At 38.1% G+C, this 24,096-nt stretch overlaps 1 protein-coding gene across 2 annotated transcripts in view; it reads left to right on the forward strand.

Annotated features, from left to right (window-relative positions):
• LOC126175676 (serine-rich adhesin for platelets) overlaps positions 1-21,080 on the forward strand; it is a 140,290-nt gene extending 119,210 nt beyond the window's left edge. For both annotated transcript variants that reach the window (XM_049922600.1, XM_049922601.1), the window contains exons 13-15: positions 3,005-3,480; positions 18,267-18,528; positions 20,439-21,080. In XM_049922600.1, coding sequence (XP_049778557.1) covers positions 3,005-3,480; positions 18,267-18,528; positions 20,439-20,786 — 1,086 coding nt within the window. In that variant the 3' untranslated portion in view covers positions 20,787-21,080. The remainder of the gene's footprint in view (positions 1-3,004; positions 3,481-18,266; positions 18,529-20,438) is intronic.
• Positions 21,081-24,096: the final 3,016 nt, after the last annotated feature.

A 24,096-nucleotide genomic window follows, 5' to 3' on the forward strand; every position in this document is an offset into this window, starting at 1 on the left:
GCTTGTGGATGGTTATAAAAGCTGGGAAAGGATTTGAAAAAAATGAATAAAATAAAAAACAACACAAAAAAAGAAGAATGGGCAAGAGCAGTGATAACTGAAATAAGTGTGTAAAAACCAAGACAGGAGAAAATATAAAACTGGTTAAGACAGGCAGTGAAAGGTAGACAATGAAAATAGGCAGAATAAGAACAAAAAGTGAAGATTGTTTTAACATGGAAGACACTGAAAATGGATATGGAGTAATAGAAGGTATCCCAGCAACTAGAGTACATATTCCTTGATAAGGCTCCTTTCTTCCAACATCTGGTATTGTGACTGATATGATTAACATATTGTTGAAATGCTTGCTAGTTATTGATGTCAAACAGAAAGAAATGTAATGGGAAGAACAGCTGTATTCTGCTTTTAATGTAATTTCTGCTGTCACCTAAATATTTTATTTTGCTGAGTACGTTATCAATATGAGCTTTGCTGCTGTAGAATTCACTCTGTTCCAAGTCAGCCCTTCCAAAAGATGGTGACTGCTTCCTACTCTTGGAAAGATGTTGTTTAAAATTATCTTATGAGAAGCTTAAAGAAGGAATCTTCATGGGGTCGCAAATAAAAAATTTAATAAAAGACAGTTTGTTTGAAAGTACATTGAATCCAGTGGAGTAAAGGGCTAGGGTTTCATTTAAAGAAATAGTGGCCAGCTTTTTGGGCAGAAACAAACATTGAAATTATAAGCACAGCATTAAAATAATGTTGCAGAGTTTCATGAAATTAGAATGTAACATGAGTGTGAAGCTCCATTTTCTACATTCACATATTGATGTTTCCCCACAAATCTTAGCAATGTCAGTGAAGAACAAGGAGAATGATTCCACCAGGATATCAGTGAAATGGTAAAGAGACAGCAGGGAAGGTGGAAAATGAAAATGATGAGAGATACCATTATCTGCTAAAGAGAGAAGACACTGATGATGGGAGGCAATCAAGGAAGGGAAATTTTACCCCATGTCAGAAAGAACTTGATGCAGTGAAATCACTGCAGGGAAATTAAATTGTGATACATATGCTGTGGTTTTTTTAATAATTGATAGCATTTTAACTGAACATATATCATTGTCTACTCTAATGCAGTGTGTAGTGATTCTATAGAAGATTACAAAACAAGTAATGTATTATTAATTCAGTTAAATAATTCCCTGTTAGGGGCAAAAAAGCAGTTTCAGCTAAAAGTTGAGATGTGATGTGTACAAAAATCTGGCATGATACAGAAAACTAAAAATCGTTTTTGAAATCAGAATGAAAAATATTCTAAATATCAGTTTACAGTCATAAAACATAATTCCAAAAATTTTGAAGTGCAGCACAGTGTAATTGGCATACAACAATGCTGTGCTTCCTTACCTGGAGATGATAGATGGTGGAAGACTGTTCAATTACTGGTAATCAGCCAGTAAGAGGAAGAGATGAAAGGAGCATGAAGTTTTTTATTTCAAGACTGTGCACCAGTGTCTTCACTTAAATGAAAAACATTTCCATAGTTAGTGAACAGGATAACTGTAATAGTAGTTTGCAATCATAATATGTTTCACTTCATTAAATGGATAACAATTCTAATATAATACATCTGTATAACGTGTTAATTTCACATTACTAATAATGGGCAGGGAGGTTGTCATGTCCTGTTTTTAAAAATGACTCCAACATTTACCCTGATTGAGTTGACAAAATTATAGAAATTACATATCAGCATACTTCAGTTGGGTAACAATTCTGAGTTGACATTGTAAGAAAGATATTTCTTTGTGTCCATACCTTTCAGTAACTTGCAAAAGAATCTGGGAAATGGACTTTTGATATTTCAGAAGAGAACAAGAATTCAAGAAGAGAAAAACATGGCCTAGAAATTATTTAGTCTCTCTCTGGCCACCAAAACTTCTTTCAGAAGCATGTTGAAACAAGATGCTACACACACATCTACTTTTCTGAATGGAAAAGGAGGACATGACTCCCTCAGAGTCACCAGTTATTGAGTGAGTGCAGGTCATCTGTCATGCTGAAGTTCTCCAAGTCATGAAAATGTATCTTCCATTAGAGCTTCCCTTTATCTTCAGTCCATTAGTTATGATATCCTCCACTACATTATCATGTCACTACTGTGAGGGAGTAGAAGGTTCTCCATAGCTGCATTACACGAAGATACTAAATTCTGTTGCAAGTCCATTTATTTTAACTGTGAACTGACTACCTGCAGAACATTATGTGTTTTATTATGCAGTTTCTGTCATTTTTTCATGTCTACTTATTTGCTACCTTCTGTCACTAGAGGGCTCTGAATTGGAACATGTAAGGTGGTGGTGTGTAATGTAAATATGGTGGTGCCTGAGAAACAACATGTAATAATTGAGTTCTTTTGCTTTTGCTGCACACAAAAGAATTAAATTACTGGTCAACTGATGAGTCATTTCTGTAGCTAAAGTGCAACTCTATTAATAAGCTGACATAATTCAAACAAACAGTGCCTCTACAGAACACTGACTTTTCAAGAGATTTTGAGAACACTAATGTGAATGATATTGGTATGTAGTTGTCAACATGATCTATATATGATTTCTTGAGAAGGTGTCTCTACACTGTATATTTAAGAGTGTATGGGAAAAGACTTGTCTGGAAGATTGAGTTCACATGTGATTAAGCATATCAGTATTGTAGTTTGCACAAACCTCTATTCCAGTCTTAGTGCAAATGCTCCTCATTAAACCCTGCAGAGAGGTTTTGGATTTATGCCACCATTTCTCTTCCCCTTACCAGTTAATCTTGGTGATGAAAATGTCTGCCACATCTAGTATTTAAATAAGTTACATCTGGGCCAGGTGTCACCATCCATAAGTGCATTGTCAACCTTGGCTGTGGAGAAAACTGGTTGGTGGTGAGCCTACCATTACCAACTGTAAAAATAGATCTCTTAATGTGACTGTGCTCAAACATACAAATTTATTTATTTATGTTTCAGGTGCAAACTGATGGAAATAACAGCAAATCTCAGATAAGTAAAGGAAGTAATGGCTATGAACAAGATTCTTCTACATCATCTTCATTTTCTGTTAAATCATCCCCCACAAGTACACCACCATCCTGTCCCACACCTGATTATGACAATATGAGTACAACATCTTCTGTGTCTCCTAGAAAATTGACAAACTCAGCACATGGACAAGTTTTAGTAAAAGAATTAAGTAAAAAATTATCAACATCAGTAAGTTCTTCAGCATCACACAAAACTGTAGAGATTATAAATAGAACAGATGCAAAAAGAACAAACAGTGAGATGAGAGTTTCCAATAGACTTCCTGATAAGTCAGCAGAAAGTGTGGAGATGGAATCACTTGAATCCTTTAAACTGACAAATCCCCGTGGTCCACCTCCAAAACCGCCACAGACGTATTTCAACACAACAAAAGAAAGGCCTTCTACAATGGATTCCTCTAGGTATGTACCTTATGCTTATCTATCCACACAGTATTGTGTAAATAATGGTTAAAATAACTGCACATAGCGAAACACCAAATAACAGAAATTATTTTTTTCCATGATCTATTTGTAGTATAATAGTATTTTACAGTAATATGAGCACTTCATATATATAATATTTACAGCATGCTATGTCCCACATGGTAGGTAACCCATTCAAGTAAAATAATGGATACAGTCATCACTACAGTTCCTTGCATTGCAGTACAATGATGGGTGCCCCCTCTCCCCCCTCCCCCCCCCCCCCCCCCCCCCCCCCTACAGCACTGTAGATGCAACATGTGACTCTGTAGCTCACTGTTTTCAGCAGACATACTATTACATGGCACTAGTTGTATGTTTGTGAAATTGTTAGTCTGTGTGTCATGAGCTCTGGGAGTGACAATAAGTCTGACCCCCACAAAGCAGAAGCTGTAAGAACTTGACATTTTTTGGAAGAAAATGATTTCAGTGAACCCTCTAATGATACAAACTATGACCTTACAAGTGATACATTGTAAAGTGATGAAAACAGTAGCATTTTGCAACTGGAGGTATGCAGCAAAGCACAGTGATGCAAGATACTTGTGTCGATATGATGACAAAGGAAGCTACAGAGTGTTCAGCGGTGATTCATTGGAACTGGGACGATATAGCTAATCGTCCTCAAACCAGTGTTTGTACTGTGACTGGTATTGATAGAAAGGAAGTTCAGATAGTTTTTTTGACATCATGTTTAACTCTGATTTTCATTCTTCTTACAGAGGTTATTTTCAGAATGTTAACAACATTTAATTGTCATGTCATGTGTCACATAGCTTACATGGATTTGAATATCAGATACATAACAAACCCTTCATAATAAGTCTTTGTCAATAAGTGCAACAGCTGCTTAGATGATCTGCTCACTCACAGGTTAGTACTGAGTCAACAGAGCAGCATGTGCAGCGTATCTTAATCTCTGCAGCATTGATTCATCTCCATCATCTGTTTATCCAATCCATCATTGTGATGTTAGGCATCAACATGGTTCCAACCATCATGTTGGAAATTTGGAAGGGTACTATACTTTGGAAAACTGAAGTAAGCATTGTCCTCTTTGACCTACAGGAATATCCATATTATCATGTATCATGTCACTGTATTTTCAGTGAAGGAAAAAGTCCTATCCAGGGACAAATGTGACTTTTGTGATCTTAAAATTAGTACAATGTGTGTTCACCTTCCCTGAAATGTGTATAGCCACATCATCTCCAAATACTATTTTTTCATTCAAATAATCTGCTTCCATCAGGACAAGTTAGCAAATCTATTAGCAAAACACATACAGGGATCCACTAGTGTACAAATCCCTGTGTTTACTAGATCAAGTGAGACCCCACATTAGGTAAAATACAGAATTCAGGCAGACACTATTAATTCTTTGGAGGGTAAACTTCCTCTTTAATAGAGTGCACTGAAATCTAACCATTCCCAAGAGCATAAAAAAGTCAAGATTTGAAAAATCTTGTATCACTAATTAATACAAATTTTAATGCTTGACAAAATATTGAGCACATTCCACCCTGTGGAAGTGCTATTTTTATGGTCAATAAGTTAACCACTTTGTGGGGTCTTTTACTAAAATAACAATAAACAGAAGAAATGAAAGCTTTATTTGTTGTTATCTTTGTTTTTTATATTCATACACATAAATGCATACAAAATATACACACATAAAATCACAAATTATACACCAGATTTGTTCTCATGCTTACTTCTGCTGATGGAAGGTTCCAAAGCATTGTCTGCACTGCAAGTAGTGCATGCTAACTTACTACATTTAAGTTTGCTTAGTGTGCTGCAAATTGCACACCTCCTTGATATATCAGTTGTAGACATATGTTCAGTCATGTTCATGAAGTGCACCCCTTGGAATCCTGTAGCTCTTTTCTGAAATTTTGACCTACTAATTATTTTTTTTTTTTAGGCTGGGTGTTGGTCCCATTTTCAGTTTTGAGGAGAAATTTCCAATCAGCTCATTGGCCGAATATTTCTAAATTTTAGGTGTGACTGAGGTTTAGTATCCCCAGCAAGAAAGCTTGAGTTGGTTTAACTTGATCCCTTTCAGTTGCATTGGACTGAGCTTGTTAGTTTCACTGTCCTACCTCAACCAGTAACATAAAGCGAATTTTTAAATGTCTCTGTCGCAAACTGTCAGTGTTGTCACAGCTCTGTACATGGCTGCTGATTTTGCCTGCAGCTGTTAGCACTTCACAGTTGAAAACTGGCAACAGTGCTGCAAGCTGCCAGAGCTCTTCTTCTGCCATCTCAACTACAGTTCCTCGTCAAGTAATCATGAATTTACTGTTGCTGCAACAATGAAGTAGTAGAAAATTTTCATTAATCCCCATAGAGGGAAATGAAAATTCATAGGAACTCTTGGACCAAATGATACCAAAAATGTTTTGAGTGTTATGTTGACATGGATTCATACCCTGCTTAGAAGAATTGGAAGCAATGTCATCAAACACATCTTCCAAAAGAAGCTGTTCTATGTCAGTAGAGTCTAAGCCTGATTTTCCTAATGACATTATAACCTAAATTGTAAAAAAAAAAATATTTACATTACAATATTTTTAACTGTTACACAACTATGTAAAAATATGATATTGAAGGAAGAATACATACTAAAACTATTTACTGAGTGGAGTGCTACAATTTTGAAACTTTTTACTAAAAGTGTCATGTATACACTGATGAGCCAAAACATTGTGACTACTGCCCACTGCGAGGTTGTATGCTTCCTGGTGATGTTGCAGGTACATGACTCAGTAAGGAAAGAATGTAAGTGAGAAAGAGATGGACAGGCAGTCATTATAGTGAAGATATGGGCCGCAGATGTGGAAATCCACTAATATAAGTGGTTTTGACAGAGGGCACATTGTTGTGGTACTGCAGCTGGAAACAAGAATCTCTGAAATGGTGAAGCTGGTCACCTGTTGGTGTACTACTGTTGTGAACACCTATGGAAATGGTTGAAGGAAGGTGAAATAATGAGTAGGCCATATGGTATTGGACGACCATTTCTCATTACAAAATGTAGAGGTTGGAGGATCCCCAATTGTGTAATCCAGGATAGGCAGTGATCTGTGGCAGATATGATAATAGACCACAATGCTGGTGCAGGCTCAAGTGTTTTGGAGCACACTGTTCAAAGGTCATTGTTGAACTTGGAGCTCCACATCACATGGTTCCTACATGTTCCCTGTGTTGACCTAATGACATTGTTGCAGTGGGCACAGCATCACTGAGTTTTCATCATGGATCAATAGAAACATATGGCCTGTCAAATGAAGCACATTTCTTTTTACACCAGGTCACTGGTTGGGTCCTTACATGCCGTCATCAGGTGAACAGCTGCACAAAACATGCACCGCACCTCAGGTGCAGGCTGGTGAAGGCAGAATTATGCTATGGGGTACATTTAGTTGGGCTTCCTTGGAATCTGTAACAAATAATCGAAGGCATCATGACAGTAATGAACTACATGAACATTATTGCAGACCACTTGCATCACTTGATGATGATGATGATGATGATGTTTGGTTTGTGGGGCGCTCAACTGCGTGGTTATCAGCGCCTGTACAATTTCCCAACCTTTGCTCAGTCCAATTTCGCCACTTTCCTGGATGATGATGAAATGATAAGGACAACACAAACACCCAGTCATCTCGAGGCAGGTGAAAATCCCTGACCCCGCCGGGAATCGAACCCGGGACCCCGTGCTCGGGAAGCGAGAACGCTACCGCGAGACCACGAGCGGCGGACTTGCATCACTTCATGCTTGAAGTCTCCCCCATGGCAATGACATCTTCCAGCTCGAAAAATGTCTGTGTTGCAAAGTCAGGATCATGCCGCAGTGGTTTGAGGGGCACAATAGTGAACTCACATTAATATCTTGGCTAGCAAATGTGCCTGAACTGTACCCATTGTAACACATATCAGGCAATAGTTGTGTGCCTGTAAACCAACATCGCAAAATTTGCAGGAATTGACTGACTTTTGCATAGACATTTGCTGCCACATACTTCTGGAATCATGTCAAGAACTTCTAGAATCAATGACAAGCAGAATCTCTGTTGTACTGTGTTTGAAAAGTGGAACAACGTGCTATTAAATGGGTGGTCATAATGTTTTGGCTCATTGGTGTATGCTGAGGTACCAAATAACATAAAATAACATGTGCAGATGTATTTTTTACAACAAAATATTACAATAAATTGATAGAAAGTTAAGATTATGTATGTATTTTTGATGATATGAGACAAGAAACCTCATTTTACAGTGATTTGCACTATATACAGTGAAACTAGGGGCAAATTATTGTTAACATGTCTATATTACACTACAGTATCATAATAAATCGATTTACTATTGTAAATCTAGAGACTTACCAGCAAAATTCGACACAGTCCATGCTCTCCTTCAGTTTTGATTACTTTATGCAGCTCACAGCACACAAAAAGTTGACCTTGCTATATTAAAATGGGAGTTGGCTTCTATGGAACTGCCTATAACATCTGAGTGCCATGCTGTATTTTAGAAGCCGATTGACAAAAGTGCCATTTATATAGCGAGATACCATAATAAAATAAAATATCTTCTGCAAAAGTATTTTTTTACAGCCAAAAAAGTACATAAACTCTAGGAAAATTGAGATTATGAACATCCTCTTGCATTCACACAGGGCCAGTTCCAGAACATTTTACCACACAAGCGACTTATCATTTGATGCCTCCCTCTTTTCCCTCACACACAGCTTAGTGCCCCAAGTGGCAGCTTGTGTTGCTTGTCCCTTAAGCCAACCCTGCATACATTAAACAAAAAAAAAATTCATTTCACAGTGATTTGCACTAGATACAGTGAAATAGGAGGCAGGTTACTGTCTACGTATCTGTATTGCACAATAAAATCATAATAAATCAACTTAATTTTGTAAATGTAAAGACTTACCAGCAAAGTTACAACTCAGTCCATTCACTGGAAACTGAGAGTGCTTTACTTTACCGACTACAAAGTACGAGTGCTACCACCTATTGACAGAACACTACAAGCTCATTGTGGTTGTTTTATTGGACAAAGAATGTTCCCATACAGTAGCTGAATGCAGTAGGGTTGTTTATGGGCACTGGATTAGAGATTTTAACCTTAAGTGCTGTAGTTAAAATAATGACCACAAACCTATAAAGAGTTAGGACTTAAACTGACAAAGACTTCCAATTCAGTTTATAAGAATAGAGCTCCCTATAATGCTTAATGACCTTAATCACACATGCAGTGCATCATTAATTAGGGGTGTTCTCCAACACAGATTAGAATATATCATCTGTAAGCCTCTCTATATGAGGGGTCGATGTCAATAAATACCACCTTTAGAAAATTTAATGTTCTCCAGGGTTGCCACCCAGCTGTGTAGTAGTGTGATGTTTAGCCAGTCATATTTCAGATTTCAAAAAGGGCCTTCCCAAGGGCACAACTATTTATACATTTACTGAGAGCATTACAAAATTTTTAAATGATAGAATATTACCAGTTGGAATCTTCTGTGGCTTACTGAATGCATTTGATTGTGTCAGTCATAATATTGTGGTAGAGAAGATAAGCAATGAAAACTTCAGGTTAGAATAAAAACAATATAAGGAATAGGATAGATTGCTGCTCACCATAAAGGTGATCTGTTAACTTGCAGCAGACAGGTGCAACGAAAAGACTGTTACACTTGCAATTATTAGCCAAAGCTTTCCTCGGTAAAAAAACATTCACACATTCATACAAGCAAGCACACCTCACACACACCCTGCAGCCGCCACCAGCAGTTCCAATCAGAATGTGACTGTCACGTGAATAGCAATGTGGAGTGGGGGAAGGGGTAGCAAGGTACTGGTGGGGGGACAGAAGAGCACTGTCGGACAGGGTGTGCAGAGACTACAGACTGCCAGACACTGTTTCAGAAGGGAGGGGGGAGGGGATTCTGGGAGAAAAGGGAGGAGAGCAGAAAAGGAGGAGAGTGGAAAGAGCAGAGAGCAGAAAAGGAGAGTAGGGAAGGTACAGTGCAGAGGGAGGCCCACAAAGAGAATGTGAAAGGGGAGGAGGTGACAGGATGAGGAGGCAGAAACTGTTGGTTGGAGGGTTTGGGGGCAGTAGGTTACTGCAGGTTGAGGCCAGGATAATTTAGGAAGAGGAGAATGTATTGTAAGGATAACTCCCATAATGTATTGTAAGAATAACTCCCATCTGTGTAGTACAGAAAAGATGGTTGTGGAGTGGAGGATCCAGATGGCCCAGGTTGTGAATCAGCCATTGAAATCAAACATGGTATCTTCTGCAGCATGTTGTGCCACAGGATGGTGTACTTTGTTTTTGGCCACAGTTTGGCAGTGGCCATTCATCCTGATGGACAGCTGGTTGGTAGTCACACCAATGTAAAAAGCTGTGCAATGTCTGCAGCAGAGCTGGTACACAACATGGCTGGTTTCACAAGTGGCCAAGCCTTTGATGGGGTAAGATAAGCCTGTAACAGGACTGGAATAAGAAGTACTGTGTGGGTGGATTGGACAGGTCTTGCACCTAGGTCTTACACAAGGATATGATACCTGTTGCAGGAGGTTGAGATTGGGAGTGCCATAAGAATGGACTATGATGTTGTGGAGGCTGGGCGGGCTGTGGAATGCCAAGTTTTGGAGGGGTAAGGTGTCCCTCATTTTAGAGATGATGATAGATAATCAAAACCATGATGTAGGATGTGGTTCATTTGTTCCAGTCTAGGGTGGTATTGGGTGACAAGGCACTCTTTTGTAGGTGGCTCTTGGCAATGATGGGAGGATTTGGGGGCATATGGGGAAATGGCAACCAACAGTTTCTGCCACCTTGTCCTGTCACCTCCTCTCCTCTCACATTCCCACATCCTCTTTGTGAGCCAACCTCTGCCAACATACTTGTCCATCCTTTTCCCTTTCCTTCTCCCCTCCCCTCCTCTCCTTTTCGGCACCTCTCCTCTCCACTCTCCTCCCTTTCCTCTCATCTTCTTTTCCACGCCTCTCCTTTTCTTCTCCTCTCCTTTGCTCTCCTTCTTTTTCTCTTCTCTCCTCTCCACTCTCCTCCTTTTCCTCTCATCTCCTTTCCCACTCTTTTCCTTTTCCTCTCCTCTCCTTTTTCTGCTCTCCTCCTTTTCCTCTCCCCATTTCCTCACCCTCCACCTCCTGACACTGTGCCTAGCACCCATGCATACTCTGCCAGACAGCGGTCTTCTCTCCCCCCACTCACACCCTGCTATCAGTTCCCCTTCCTCGAAGTACTTCGTGTTGCTATTCATGTGACAGTCACATTCTGGTCAGATCTGTCAGTGGCAATGGCCAAGTGTGTGTGTGGTATGCTTGATTGTGTGAATGTGTGTATGTTTTCTTTGCTGAGGAAGGCTTTGCTGATAGCTGCATGTGTAACAATCTTTTTGTTGTACCTGTCTGCAACTCAGTGAGTCGTCTTTATGGTGAGTAGCAATCTACCCTATTCCATAATTAGAGAAGTTAAGTTTTTAAGCAATATGTAGTTCAGCACATGCCTGTTTAGTTCTTATTTAAGAAACAGAATGCAGAAAGTTACCCTAGCCTGTTCAAGTAATTCAAAGATGAATGCAATTCCATCTGCATGGGGAGAAATTACAAAGAGAGTCCACAGGGACAGTCGTTGGCGAATTTGACCTGGTGGAAGATGATACAAGCATTTCTATTAAGCTGAATGAAAAAGCATCACCACTGAACATATTAATTGTTGTTTTTGTGAAAGTTAGTGACTTGTTTTACACAAATGGGCTAGCCGTAAACTTTTTAAAAAAAAAAAGAAAAAAAACCCAGCTTGTTCAGTTTTATACTGTTAAAAATATCCCAGCTCCTATCAATTACTGAGGGTTGTTAGTATAATTAACGTGAAAGATTATTAATGTGCTATTAAATGGAAAAATCAGTATGAGCACTACAATGTCTACACTTATACGAATGCACAATAGCCACAGAGTAATAGTAAAAATCAAAGAGTAAGCAGAAAACCGTCAGTATTAATTAAGATATTCCAACATGTCCCCTTAAACTGATATCCTCACATATTCTGAAGTTTAGTTAACAGTCACCTCCTAACTTATTTCACAAGGCCATAGTTTCATATACATGTTTCATGTACAATGTTACTTAGGTGTTTAATGAGTGTATCAGATATCATTTCTTCAGAAGAAAGATGTTCAATAGTAATAACAACTGACTCGGCATGCTTTCTTATAAAATATTTTAGATCTATTTGCTTGTATCTAGAACTTGTCACTGTATTTTTGGTTCACTGAATGGTACCTTTGTCATCACAATATATATTAAGTGACTTAGTAATACTACTTGGATCTACCTGACACATAAGCTATCTTAACCACAGCAAAACCTTAACAGTTGTTGCCAAAGGCATATATTGTAATAGCTTTTGTTTTCTACTACTATTGTATTTCTATACATGAAATAGTTACAGAGTATCTGCCATTAATTTTGTTTTCACAATCTGCAGCACTGAAGGTTATTATTTCTCTGTAGCCATGTCAAGAAAATTCTAGCTTATAGCCCACAGTTTCCTTTAAATATCTATACAGTATTTTCACTGACAAGTAATGGATCTATTTAAAATAGTTATTATATTTTTAATAATGTTAATGGAGAAAAAAACATGTCAGGTCTGGAGGATGTAGGATAAATGTAGAAGACTTCTGTTGGTTCATGATAAGGTTCACTTAAGTATCACTTGATTTGATTGCCTCAAAGTCCAAACTGAGTTCAAGTGGTGTTGACACCAGTTTGGCTTTACTCACTTCAAATTTCTCCAGAACTTTTCTTGCGTAGGATTCTTGGGAGATCCAGATTTTTCCTTTTTCATGATTTTGTTTAATTTCCATACCTAGGCATTGGTTCACTGGTGTGAAGTCTTTTATCTAAAAAAAATTCCTTAAAAAAGTTTTTGATGTGAATCAAAACACTTTTGTAATTTGAGAATAATAACATATCAGCAACACACAAAGCTGTGATAGCTAGTTTGCTACCATCTTTATGAAAATAGTCTGCCCCATTAGCTGAGTGGTCAGCATGGCAGTCTGTCACGCCAAGGGACCTGGGTTCAATTCCCGGCTGGTTCAGAGATTTTCGCCACTCAGGGACTGTGTTGTCCTAATTATCATTTCATCATCATCAGTGGAAGGAAACAGGAAACCACCACTGGAATCACTTCCTTAGACACTCATTCGGTGGACCTCTCTGACAAGGCTTCCCCCATGACAAGACCTGCCGTAAGGCGGAACACAAAGTTCTATGAAAATAGATGCATGTATCAGTATTTGATGAGATCAGTTTCAGTTTTCTTAACATCTCACTGGCTTTTATTATTATTATTATTCCAGTTCTGACCAGCCTGTTTAACTGCATAAACAACTTTCTTCAGACTCCATAATTTGTCAAGCACTGAAAAATTTTCTGGTGGACTGAAACATACTGCTTCTTTTAAATCTTTGTAGAGACAAGTGGTGGTGATATCAACATGGTTGATCTCTAGGTTCTCTCAAGCTGCTATAGATAAGAGATATCTAATGAATACATGCTTGGCCACTGGTGTGAAAGTTTGCTGATAAGTAACATCTTCACCTTGAGAGCACCCTTTTACCACTAGATACGCCTTAAATGTTTCTGGTGTATTGCCAGTATCAGGCTTTATCTTTAATACCCATTTAGTCTTGAGAGGTTTGTGTGTCCCCTGGATAGCTCTCTCTCTACGAATGTGCCATTAAGAACTACAGACGAGAATTATTTCTTGATTGTTTTTCAGTTCTTCCTTATTTATCCCTCCCAAAGCCTCTTTGACAACAATATCTTCATTTGGAAGTCCTTTTTGCAAATTGTAAGTAAAATAGTGGGTTTTGGCTCTCTGCTTGACCTTTGCGTTATAAACTATAGTTGAATTATAGGTTCCATTTTTTTAGCTTCAGTTTACACTGGATCGCTGTCAAAATCATAAAACAACCCATTAACATATTATACTGATTTGGCAGTGTGGAAAGTATGGATCTCATGATAAACTGCTTTCTGCTTCAGTTCTAAGACACTGGTGATTTTAAGTTCCTCTATCCTTGAACTTGCAAAATTCTCATCCTCCTGAAAATTTACATCCTGTTGACGTCTGACAAATCTCCCTATCAGTGAATCAGTCACCTTTTTTGCCTGGCAGTAGTCAACAAAAATCATCTTATGTGACTTCTTATCCCACTTTTTATGACGGGGTTTTGGAAGGAAGATTAGGGTTTAACCTCCTGTCAATGTCGAGGTCATTAGAGGAGGGGGGTTTTGCAGTGGAACCGTTACACTACAGGTAGAAATCCTGAAGTGTGCTGAGTTTGGCTTTCTCCTGTATTGAAATGCATATGGTATTTAAAAGACTGCAAACCCCAGTGTGGAAAATAATAATATAAGGAAAAAGATAGTTTGCTACTCATCATAAAGGTGACACATAGAATTGCAGACTGGCACAGGTGAAAAGACTGTTACACATTCAGCTTTTGGCCAAAGTCTTCTTCAGAAAAGGAAACACACACACTTTCATTCATACAAGCAAGCTTACTTCATGCACACATGACTGGCATTCCATTCTGAGCTGCTGGAGATGGCATTTGTGTGCATCAGGTGTGCTTGCTTCTGCAGTTTGCAAACTGTAACTACTCACTAAGCAGTGACAGGAGAAGACACATTTAAAAGGTATTACAGTTTACAAACTGTAATACCTTATATATGTGTGTTCTCTTGCTGCCATCTAGTGAGTGATTTTCTAATTCAGTTACAGTATATTTTTCCTTATATTGTTGCATATGACATTTTATTTACAAGTGTGGTGAATGAGTAACAATTTGATAAGTATGCAACTGTAGCCATCACTTTAGCCCAATACTCCTTTGGTAAGTTTGCACTGAACATCTTGGTATTGACTTTTACAACTGAGATTTGACTAGCTCTCTCAGTGACACCATTTTGCTGTGGATTGTATTGTACTGTAAACTGGTGGATGTTACTTTCAGAAGTCAGAAATCTTTTTATTTTAAGTCATCAATAAATATGAGAAAATGAAGATGTCTATCAATAGACGCTGTGTCCATTGGCCCACATAAATCAGAGTGCACCAAGTTCAAGACTTTTTAAAATACATTTTGCAAGCTGTGAATGGAAGATGTGACTATTTTCCCCATGATGGACAATTCATATGGAGCCTTTACCACACTATTGTCATTTAGTCCCATTGAAACTATTACTAACTTCAGCATACTTTGCAATGTACACATCCTAACCAGGGATGCCATAGGAATCCACTATTTTTTGTATAGTAGAATTGTTTTACTTCACCTGAATTCAAACTATGGATGTCATTCTTATGTGATGCTTTGGCACCTGCTGCATCATAAATGAATCCACCTTTCTATCTTTCTTTTTTCTAAAGGTCACTTTATATCCTTTGCTTACAATTTTAGTAACAGAGAGCAAATTCACAGTTGAGTTTGGAACATGAATTACCCCAGGCACTTCTACATCTACTGTTTTATCACCTGTATTGGAGGTCAGATTGACATTTCCAGAAGTCTTTGCTACTAAACCATCACCCCCCACATTGATCACTGAGCTATTACACAGCCTGGCATTATGAAACTTCCCTTCATCATTCGTGGTGTGCATCAAGGCACAAGAATCTAAATACTATACCTCCCTTTTGTGAGACTGTTTAGAACCTGTTGCAAGAAAGGCATTCTTGTGTTCTAACTGTTTTTCTAATGTCATTTCCTTTATCATTATTTTTTGCTGAGCTTCCTCCTTTTCACCATTTCTAGAACAATATTTGTCACTGTGTTCGAGTGCCATAATCATAGGTCGATAATCATCGGGTAATCTAACGAGGAGCAAAAGTTCCAATCCACTCTTCCCTCATCGAGAATTTCATTTCTTTTAGCTTAAGTGGGGTTGCTACGATTCAATTACAGCAGTCATCTACTGACTTGGATTTACCTAATTTTGTTCTGATTAATGTTTTAAGCAAGCCCATCCTATGTGTGAGTCCAGAGTCTTCAAGTGCTTTCTTGATGGTTATCCAGACATCTGCCATCATATACACGTAACTTATATGTGAGTAGCATGTCTTTTCCACGAAGAGTATAACCTGGGAATGTGCTTTTCTGTCTCATCTTCCAAGAATCATCCAATTTTGTCAGATCAGAAGGAATGTTTTCTGTAACATACCATAGTTTGTTGTGGATTAAATACACCTTCATGGCAAAGTTCCACATTGAATAATTTTCATGTCCGACTGTCAGAAGCCCATATGAGGTTGTACCACTCATTTTTAGGACTAAATGTATGAAGTAAACAGCTGTCTACACACACAAATGATCAGTTGGAAGAAACAGGTTAGTACACACATAAGTTGCATATGAACCAATTTCAGATTTCTGCATACGACTTCTATTTTTAATCTTTATGAAACACTGCTTTCACATCTGTGCCTATAACCTTCTTGCTGAGCATTTTTAGTATGATTAACAGGAAAGCTTTGTAAACAGTTAACATTTTATTAAATGAAATAAGCAGTAAGTGCCTTGCAATGGCTACACATGTACAAATGTGCAACCACCACATATTAACAGTAAAAATCAAGGAGTAAACAGAAGATTATTGATATTTGATAGGTATTTCCCCCTAACAACTCATTCTATAACACAAAAAACTCAAAAAGACCAGCATACAGATACATAATTTTTTTTAAAAATATATGTTTTTTTTTTACCCCCCCAGTTGACACTTTCGGCATCATAACATTTATCATGAATATGGTCCATGGAAGATGTAACTAATCAACATGAGCAAACTAATGCAAGAAAACTATCACAGTCTTTTGTTGTCATTCTTCAGAAACTGTTTTAAGTGCATGTGGAAGGGCTTTATTAACAGACAGATATGTCACATAAATGATGTGGGGATTTGTTTTTTTTCACTCCCTGTTTTGCTTGTGACAGACACCCATGCTCTTTTTATTTGTAACTGAAGCATATTTCTTTAAACTGATGCTATATTTTTACCAGTGAATGAATATAATCCACAGTTGCATAGAAAATAACATCAAATGATCAGAACAGGTTTAAAAAAGTCACTCCAAGAACACAGAATCCTATATGATCTCCACTTGTGACTCTTTTCCTAGCTACACTGCTTCTGTCACCTGGCAAATATGGATGCAAGTATCATACAGTATTATGAAAAGGATAGACTGCTACTCACCATATAGTGGAGATGGTGAGTTGCAGACAGGCACAACAAAAAGGCTGCTAAACAAGTCAGCTTTTAGGCAAAAGGAAAAGGCTATATTCTGAAGTAGAGCACACACCCACCCACCCACCCACACACACACACACACACACACACACACACACACACACACACACACACACACACACACACACACACATATTCACGCAAACTCAGACACCTGGACTTTCCATTGTTCCAGTATCAGGCTTTGTTCATATCTACATCATAGCTTTTGTTTTTTTAGGATGGGGCTGACCACCATTGATTTCATGTTTGCATTGTGACACAATGTGCAAACTAAATATTTGTGATTTTCTATCTGTTCCTCAGTATTACTTTTGTTGTAATATATCCTCTTCTATAAGGGATCTTCAAAAAGAAACAAGCCGGAGGCATAATTACAGAAACTGGTACCTGTATGTTATAAGTATTGACCTTGGCTGTTGAGACACATGTCCCACTGTGTCACAAGGTGGTGAATAGCTGTCTCATAAAATTCCCGGGGCTGTGATGTAAACCAGTTCCGCATGCACAGCTGGATGTCATCGCCTGAGATGAATCATTTGCCCCTACGCTGACACTCTTCTTTGACCAAGATGGCCCACTTCTAATTTACTTCCTGCAGCACAGGACAACAGTGAATGCCCAGCATTACTCACAACCCTTGACCACCCTTCGCCAAGCAAAAAGTCAAAACGACCAGGCAGTCTCACCCATCGGGTCATTCTGCTCCACGACAATGCAAAGCCTCATACGTCCAACACAGTCATGGCACTCCTGCAGAAATTCAAATGGGAGGCTCTCGGCTGCCCTCCATACAGTCCAGACCTCTCTCCCTGTGATTACGCCAGTTTTGGTCCCATTAAAAAGTCTCTGAGGGGCAAATGATTCACCTCGATGACAACGTCCAGCTGTATGTGTGGAAATGGTTAACATCACAGCCTCAGGAATTTTATGAGACAGCCATTCACTGCCTTGTGTCACACTGGGACAAGTGTCTCAACAGCCAGGGTCAATACTTCTAACATGCAGGTACTGGTTTCTGTAATTATGCCTCCAGCTCATTTCTTTTTGAACACCCCTTATACATGAATAACAAACTTTTGGAACTAGAAACATTCTGATTCGTCTTATGTAATTGTACTGTTAGATTAATACTTGGTACCCAGACAGTTAAGCAGATTGAAGCTAATAAATTATAGTATGGAAATTTGAACACATTGTCATTACCAAACATTGTTTGTACTGGTATATAAAACTAAATCATATTATAATAAAAGGTAATTTTTTTTTAAATGATGTCTTATTTGATTGTTGAGATTAATAACAACACTTTTTTCTGATTTATGGTTTAATTTTTTTCTATAGTTCCTCCTCATCTGATGGGTCAACATCGAGTAAATCCCAAGCATCTATTAAAAAGCACCGTCCAGTCTCTGTAATAATTGGTGAATATCCTTCTGGAAAAGAAAAAAGGCAACCATCTAAGTTTGATTTTCTTGATAATGCAGTTTCAAATGGTACACAAAATTGTCCAGTTGAGAACAAGATGCCGGTTTCATCTCTTCTGCACTCAGAACTATCACAGACACTTTCAAGATCAAATCTTAGAAGAAGAACAGAAGAAAATGTAAGTTAAAGTGTTTAAACTACACAGAAGTATTTGTTGTACTAATGCACAGGACATTAAAAGTATGTACACTTTTAAATTACCCAGTGTCTCTCAATGGATAAGTCTTTGCTATTCAGTAGACATAAAGTCCAACTGAGAATAGGTAATAGGGCATAATATACAGGGTGTCCTAGCAGGAATGGCCAGTTTTCAGGGATATGACAGGAAAACTCATTTGAGGCAGAAAACTTTATATGCACATATGCCCTATTCTGAATGGTTTCCAAGATAGAACAGCTTTAATGTACATTTCATTTTGGGCTAGTGGTGCACACGTATGTGTCATTCCCAGCCAACCTCTTTGATGTTTTATTCTAGTCCAACCTACCTCATTTCTTTTAAACTCTTTGTTTAGGATACCTTTCTGCCACTAAACTAGCCCATTGAACGCACAATGGTGTACGTAGGTTCTCCTTTATATTGAGTATCTATTAATGGTTTGAGAGCACCATTATTTTTATTCAAAATTTATATAGAACCTACTTGTAGTGCAACTACTTGCCTTGTAGCTAACAGAAATTTTCAATCCTTGAATCTAGGTAATCAGTTAAGGTGCATAAAGAGTGACATTAGTCACATTCATTACTTACTTTGATTTTATTTTGAATTTGTCATGATACCAAGTTTCTTTCTTTATGTTAGATGGGACCTTGTTTAATATCTTTGCACTAGAGTACATAAGTCCACTCTGAACCAAAGGCAACAAGATAATGTCTACATGAACATTAATTTTGTGTCTCTATTATGGATATGGGTTCAAATTGTTTGGAAATACCCATTAAAAACTTCTAGGACTTGTAAAGAAAGCAAGTACTTAATATTCTGAATAAGAATACACGTCTGGCAATGTACTGTTTCCATTCTACAATGGTTTCAGTTCAGGCATGTAGTCGCCCATGCCTGCTGAGGGAAAGAGAAAAGCCTCTGAGCTGCATTGGTGTGAAATAGGGTACACAGGATGATGTGCATTACTTCTTGTAGGTCATATGTGAAGTTTAATTTACGAGACTCCTGTAAAGCCTGATGAAACTTTGCTGGCATGAGTTCTAGCTGCTGCACTAGAAGTTGAAGAGACACCAGGTGGGAGGGAGAATGTCTACCAGGACAAGCTTCATAAGTACAGTGTCTGTAACAGTGTTGGTGGCTGCCACATTGATATTGCATGCATCAATGCATCAGTACTGTCCTGTATGTACAGTACGCATTTTTTAAGATGCAAGCATGTAATGTTTAAGTGTTATTATAAACAACTGTGCTTAAGTGATAAGTGGATGTTTTGTTATGTTTCCTTTTAAATTGTTACCTGATAAAAGTACTGCATCAGCCTAATTCAATTCCTGAAGCAGAAGTGGATGAGTTAAACATCTGAACTGAAACAGTTGTGGAATGGAAATGGTATGTTTCCAGACATGGGTTCCAATTCAAAATATTATGTATTTATGACCCTCTACAAGTCCCAGAAGAGGTTTAGTATCCATTCAAAACCATAGTCACTAGAAAGGCAGTAAATTATGGAAAAATATTGTACCTGTTACTTATCCCATGGATAATTATAGCACAGTTTCATAAAATAAAACTTGATGGAAATTTCCAGTTTTACAGAAGAAATATTAAAAAAATGCATACAATTTGTAGGATTATCTTTGTTGTGTGTTCATTGGAACCACAGTACACAGAGGCACATACATTCTAGATAATATTTATATATTCTTTTGTAGGGTATTGTTATTAGTATATCTTGTGAAACACATTAATGAGTCACAACAGATCACTGGCATATCATCATTTGCATTCTTTCCTTTGTGGTTCCATAAGTAATTTATATAAATTATTTCAGAACTGTCTGAATTATGATTTTTTTTTTACAGGGAATTATTGTAAATGGTGGGAGTACAGTAGAAAAGCAAGAGGGAAGCAAAGTGAAAATCTCAGTGAACTCGGACACATTGTGCAATAATTTCAGTTCATCACCATCGTTTAACAAAGGATCTGATGCAAACACACGGCAAATAGCTAACAGTGTTTCAAAAGCAAGTACTCTCAGTAAAGTACCTTTATTCAGTGGAACTCTGAAAAGCAATGTGAAACCTTCAATTCAACGGGTTGCGGAAAAGCTTGGAAGCAAACTTGAAAATAATTCTGTTACCGTTGTAATAGCTAATGAAAAAGGCAACAAAGATATTTGTGCAGTGAAATCTGATACAAATCAAAGTTAACAAACTACTACTACATATATGGTGCAAATAGTTCATGTTTTATTTGCATGATACTAAAACTGCCTGTAGATTAACTCCACTTCTGTTATTTGAGTGATTTGTGTAGCCAGTATCATTCATATTTATTTGAAGGCATGCATATCTTATTATTACAGGACAAATAATTTACCTATAATCTATAATTTACTGATGCAGTTTTACAAATATATCAATAATCTGTCATTACCATTTATACAACATACATGAACTGATAGACAAACCAACACTTTTCTAGTCACATTCAGATATGCATTACTTGATTTTTTGTTGTATTATAACCAGTATCTACATATGTTGTATAGATTCAATAAAAATTCTCTTTATTTTGTTTTCTGTGTGTTATTACACCTAGAATTTATTGTGAATTCTTGGTGATTTGAACACTACCCTGCAGCAGCTAAAGAACATGTATTTCATGTGTAATTTGTTTTGCATGCTAACTGAAGAAATGAAGACTAAGAATATTCCATCTCTTCTAAACTTATGATCTTGGAGTTTGCATTAGCAAAGTTTAATATTATAATCAAAAGTTTTTCATTCGGTCAGACATCAGAATAGGTTGATCCTGTCTCCTGCAAATTACATACTTTTGACCTTACCACAGTGGAGGTCAGGTCTATTTGTTACCATTAGGTCCAATATACGAGGGTAAGTCAATTATTATCCATAATTTAGTTATATTTTCGTAGTACTGTCATTTTACATTGATGGCTCATGCTTTGTTTATTTGTTGTTATAGCTTTGCAATTTTCAAGCTGCTAGGTTAGTTTCATTATCACTGCTATGCTGTTCATCATGGTTGCTCCGCTGTCCATTTGCACCAAAGAAGAGCAACTTTTAGCGATCCGTTTTTTGTGGTCGGAAGGCATATCAGGGGCTGAAATTCATCAAAGACTTTCAGTACAGTACAGGAACAGTGTTTTGCCACAATGGAGTGTCTACAAATGGATTGAAAAATTCCGAAATGGTAGCACAAGTGTTACGCACGATGAAGGAGCCGGATGACCATTTACCGCCACAAATGAAGAAACCATTGAGCATTCATGTGAAATGATTCTCTAAGACAGACAATTAATTATTGACGAAATGGCACATTGTCTGCAAATTAGTCACAGTTCTGCCTACGAAATCATCCACAACAGACCTGGGTTTCATAAAGTTTGTGCGAGATGGGTCCCAAAATAACTCGCACAGTTGCTTGGACATCTGCAAAAATCATTTGGATCGCTATGGTAATGAAGGGGACAACTTCTTAGACAGGATCATTAGTGGTGACAAAACATGGATCCATTATTACGAGCCAAAGAGTAAACGGCAAAGTATGGAATGGAAACATCCAGATTCACCTTGCAAGAAAAAGTTCAAGACCCAACCAACCACAGGAAAACTGATGCTTATGGTTTTTTGGGACGCACAGTGTCCAGTACAGGAACATTATGGGGAAAGGACCACAACAATAAACAGTGTACATTACGGTGAGATGCTTAATGACAGGCTAAAGCCTGAAATTTGAAGAAAACACCAAGGATTGCTGTCAAAAGGTGTTGTGTTCACTACAATGCCTGTCCACATACTGCTGCCCACACTGCTGAAACGCTCCAGAAACTCAAATTTGAAGTACTGGATCATCCTCCATACAGTTCCGATCTTACCCCTTCTGACTATCACTTGTTTGAGCCACTCAAACAGGCATGCTTCAGATGCAGCAGTGAAAGAATAAGTGCATTCCTGGTTTGCAGCTCAACTGAGAACCTTCTTGTATAAGGGGCTCAGGAAGCTTGTACAACGATGGATGACCAAGTGCATTGAAATGCAAGAAAACCATGTCAAAAAATTATGTTCTTGTAAGTTTCCTATTTGATGAAAATAAAATTTTATAACTACTTTGCATATAATAATTGACTTATGCTTGTATTTCCAACATGAGTGGGTTCCAAACAATTTATTCTAGATAGGTTTCGGGGAATGCATTTAGTAATGTTTCACAGGATGTGACATACACCACTAACAAAACTGTAATTTTTCCAATTGGTAACTGGATGATTAAAGTCTCTAATGATACATGTGATTAGGGAACTTATGTACAAGCAAACTGAAGTTTTCTCTAATGTTTTTGGTTACATCTGGAGACGAGTCTAGTGGGTGATAAAAGGATGAAATTATCATTTTAAGCGCAACCCTGATACAGAGTCCTGCCCAAAACAATCTCACATGTACTTTCAGTTTCTATCTCGATGGATTTGAGTTTCTTATATACTGTGACAAATATACGACCTTCATTTCCCATTACCCTATCCTTGCAATATACATTTAAATTTTCCCCAAAAATCTCACTGCTATGAGTTTTAGGTTTCAACTAGCTTTTTGTACCTAGTATTATGTGAGCCTCATTGCTTTCCATGAGCGCTTCAAACTCTGGCACTATGTTGCATAAGCTTCAGCAGTTACCCACTAGTATTTTAATACTCACACCTGTGGAAGACATTTCTTTTGATCTTACACTGATACTTCTGAGTTTCCTACAGCTATTGTTATCTGGACTGTATGGAGAGTTGCCTTATCTTAAAGACCATTGTGTGCATCCCACACACTAGCAGCTCCCATCCTCTGATGTGTAGTGCATACCTGACCCATTTAGGAGCACCCTACTGTTCTCAACCATATGGCGCAAGTCCAGGAAGTCGCAGCCTAGCTTGTCACAGAACTTCTGAAGTCTCCGGTTCAGTCCTTCCACTCGACTGAGAATGAAAGGGCCATGATCAGTTCTGGGGAGAGTGCTGCAAATTGTGAGCTTCTTTGAGTCTCCTTGCACAAGGCTGGTCTTCTCTGCCAGTCACTGGAGTGATCCAAGTATGACCTTGAAGCTCAGAGAGCAGGAATCGTTTGTTCCAGCATGGGACACAATCTGCACTTGCTTGCACCTGGCTCCCTCAGTGGCTGCCAGAGTAGCCTCATTAACATATTGGATGAGGTCTCAAGGCATACACACTGAGTGAGCCTGGGTGTGCTTTTCTGTCCCTTGTTGCCATTTCCTTAAGGGGTACCCATCATTCACCATACATCTAAGTTGCCAATGATTAATAGCCTCCTCTTGACACTGGACAAAACATGTTTCCCCAAAACAGGTGAAGTGAGTCCCACTGGCTCAGTTTCAGTAAAAGACAGCGCCTCGAATTTGTTAATTAGAGGAATCGATACAGCACCCTGAGTCCTCCCTAGTCCCTGTCGACACTGTACAGGGTGCCTAGATCTACCATTGAAACTCACTGCC

Source organism: Schistocerca cancellata, chromosome 3 (genome assembly GCF_023864275.1).
Source record: "Schistocerca cancellata isolate TAMUIC-IGC-003103 chromosome 3, iqSchCanc2.1, whole genome shotgun sequence".
NCBI classification, from domain to species: Eukaryota; Metazoa; Arthropoda; class Insecta; order Orthoptera; family Acrididae; genus Schistocerca; species Schistocerca cancellata.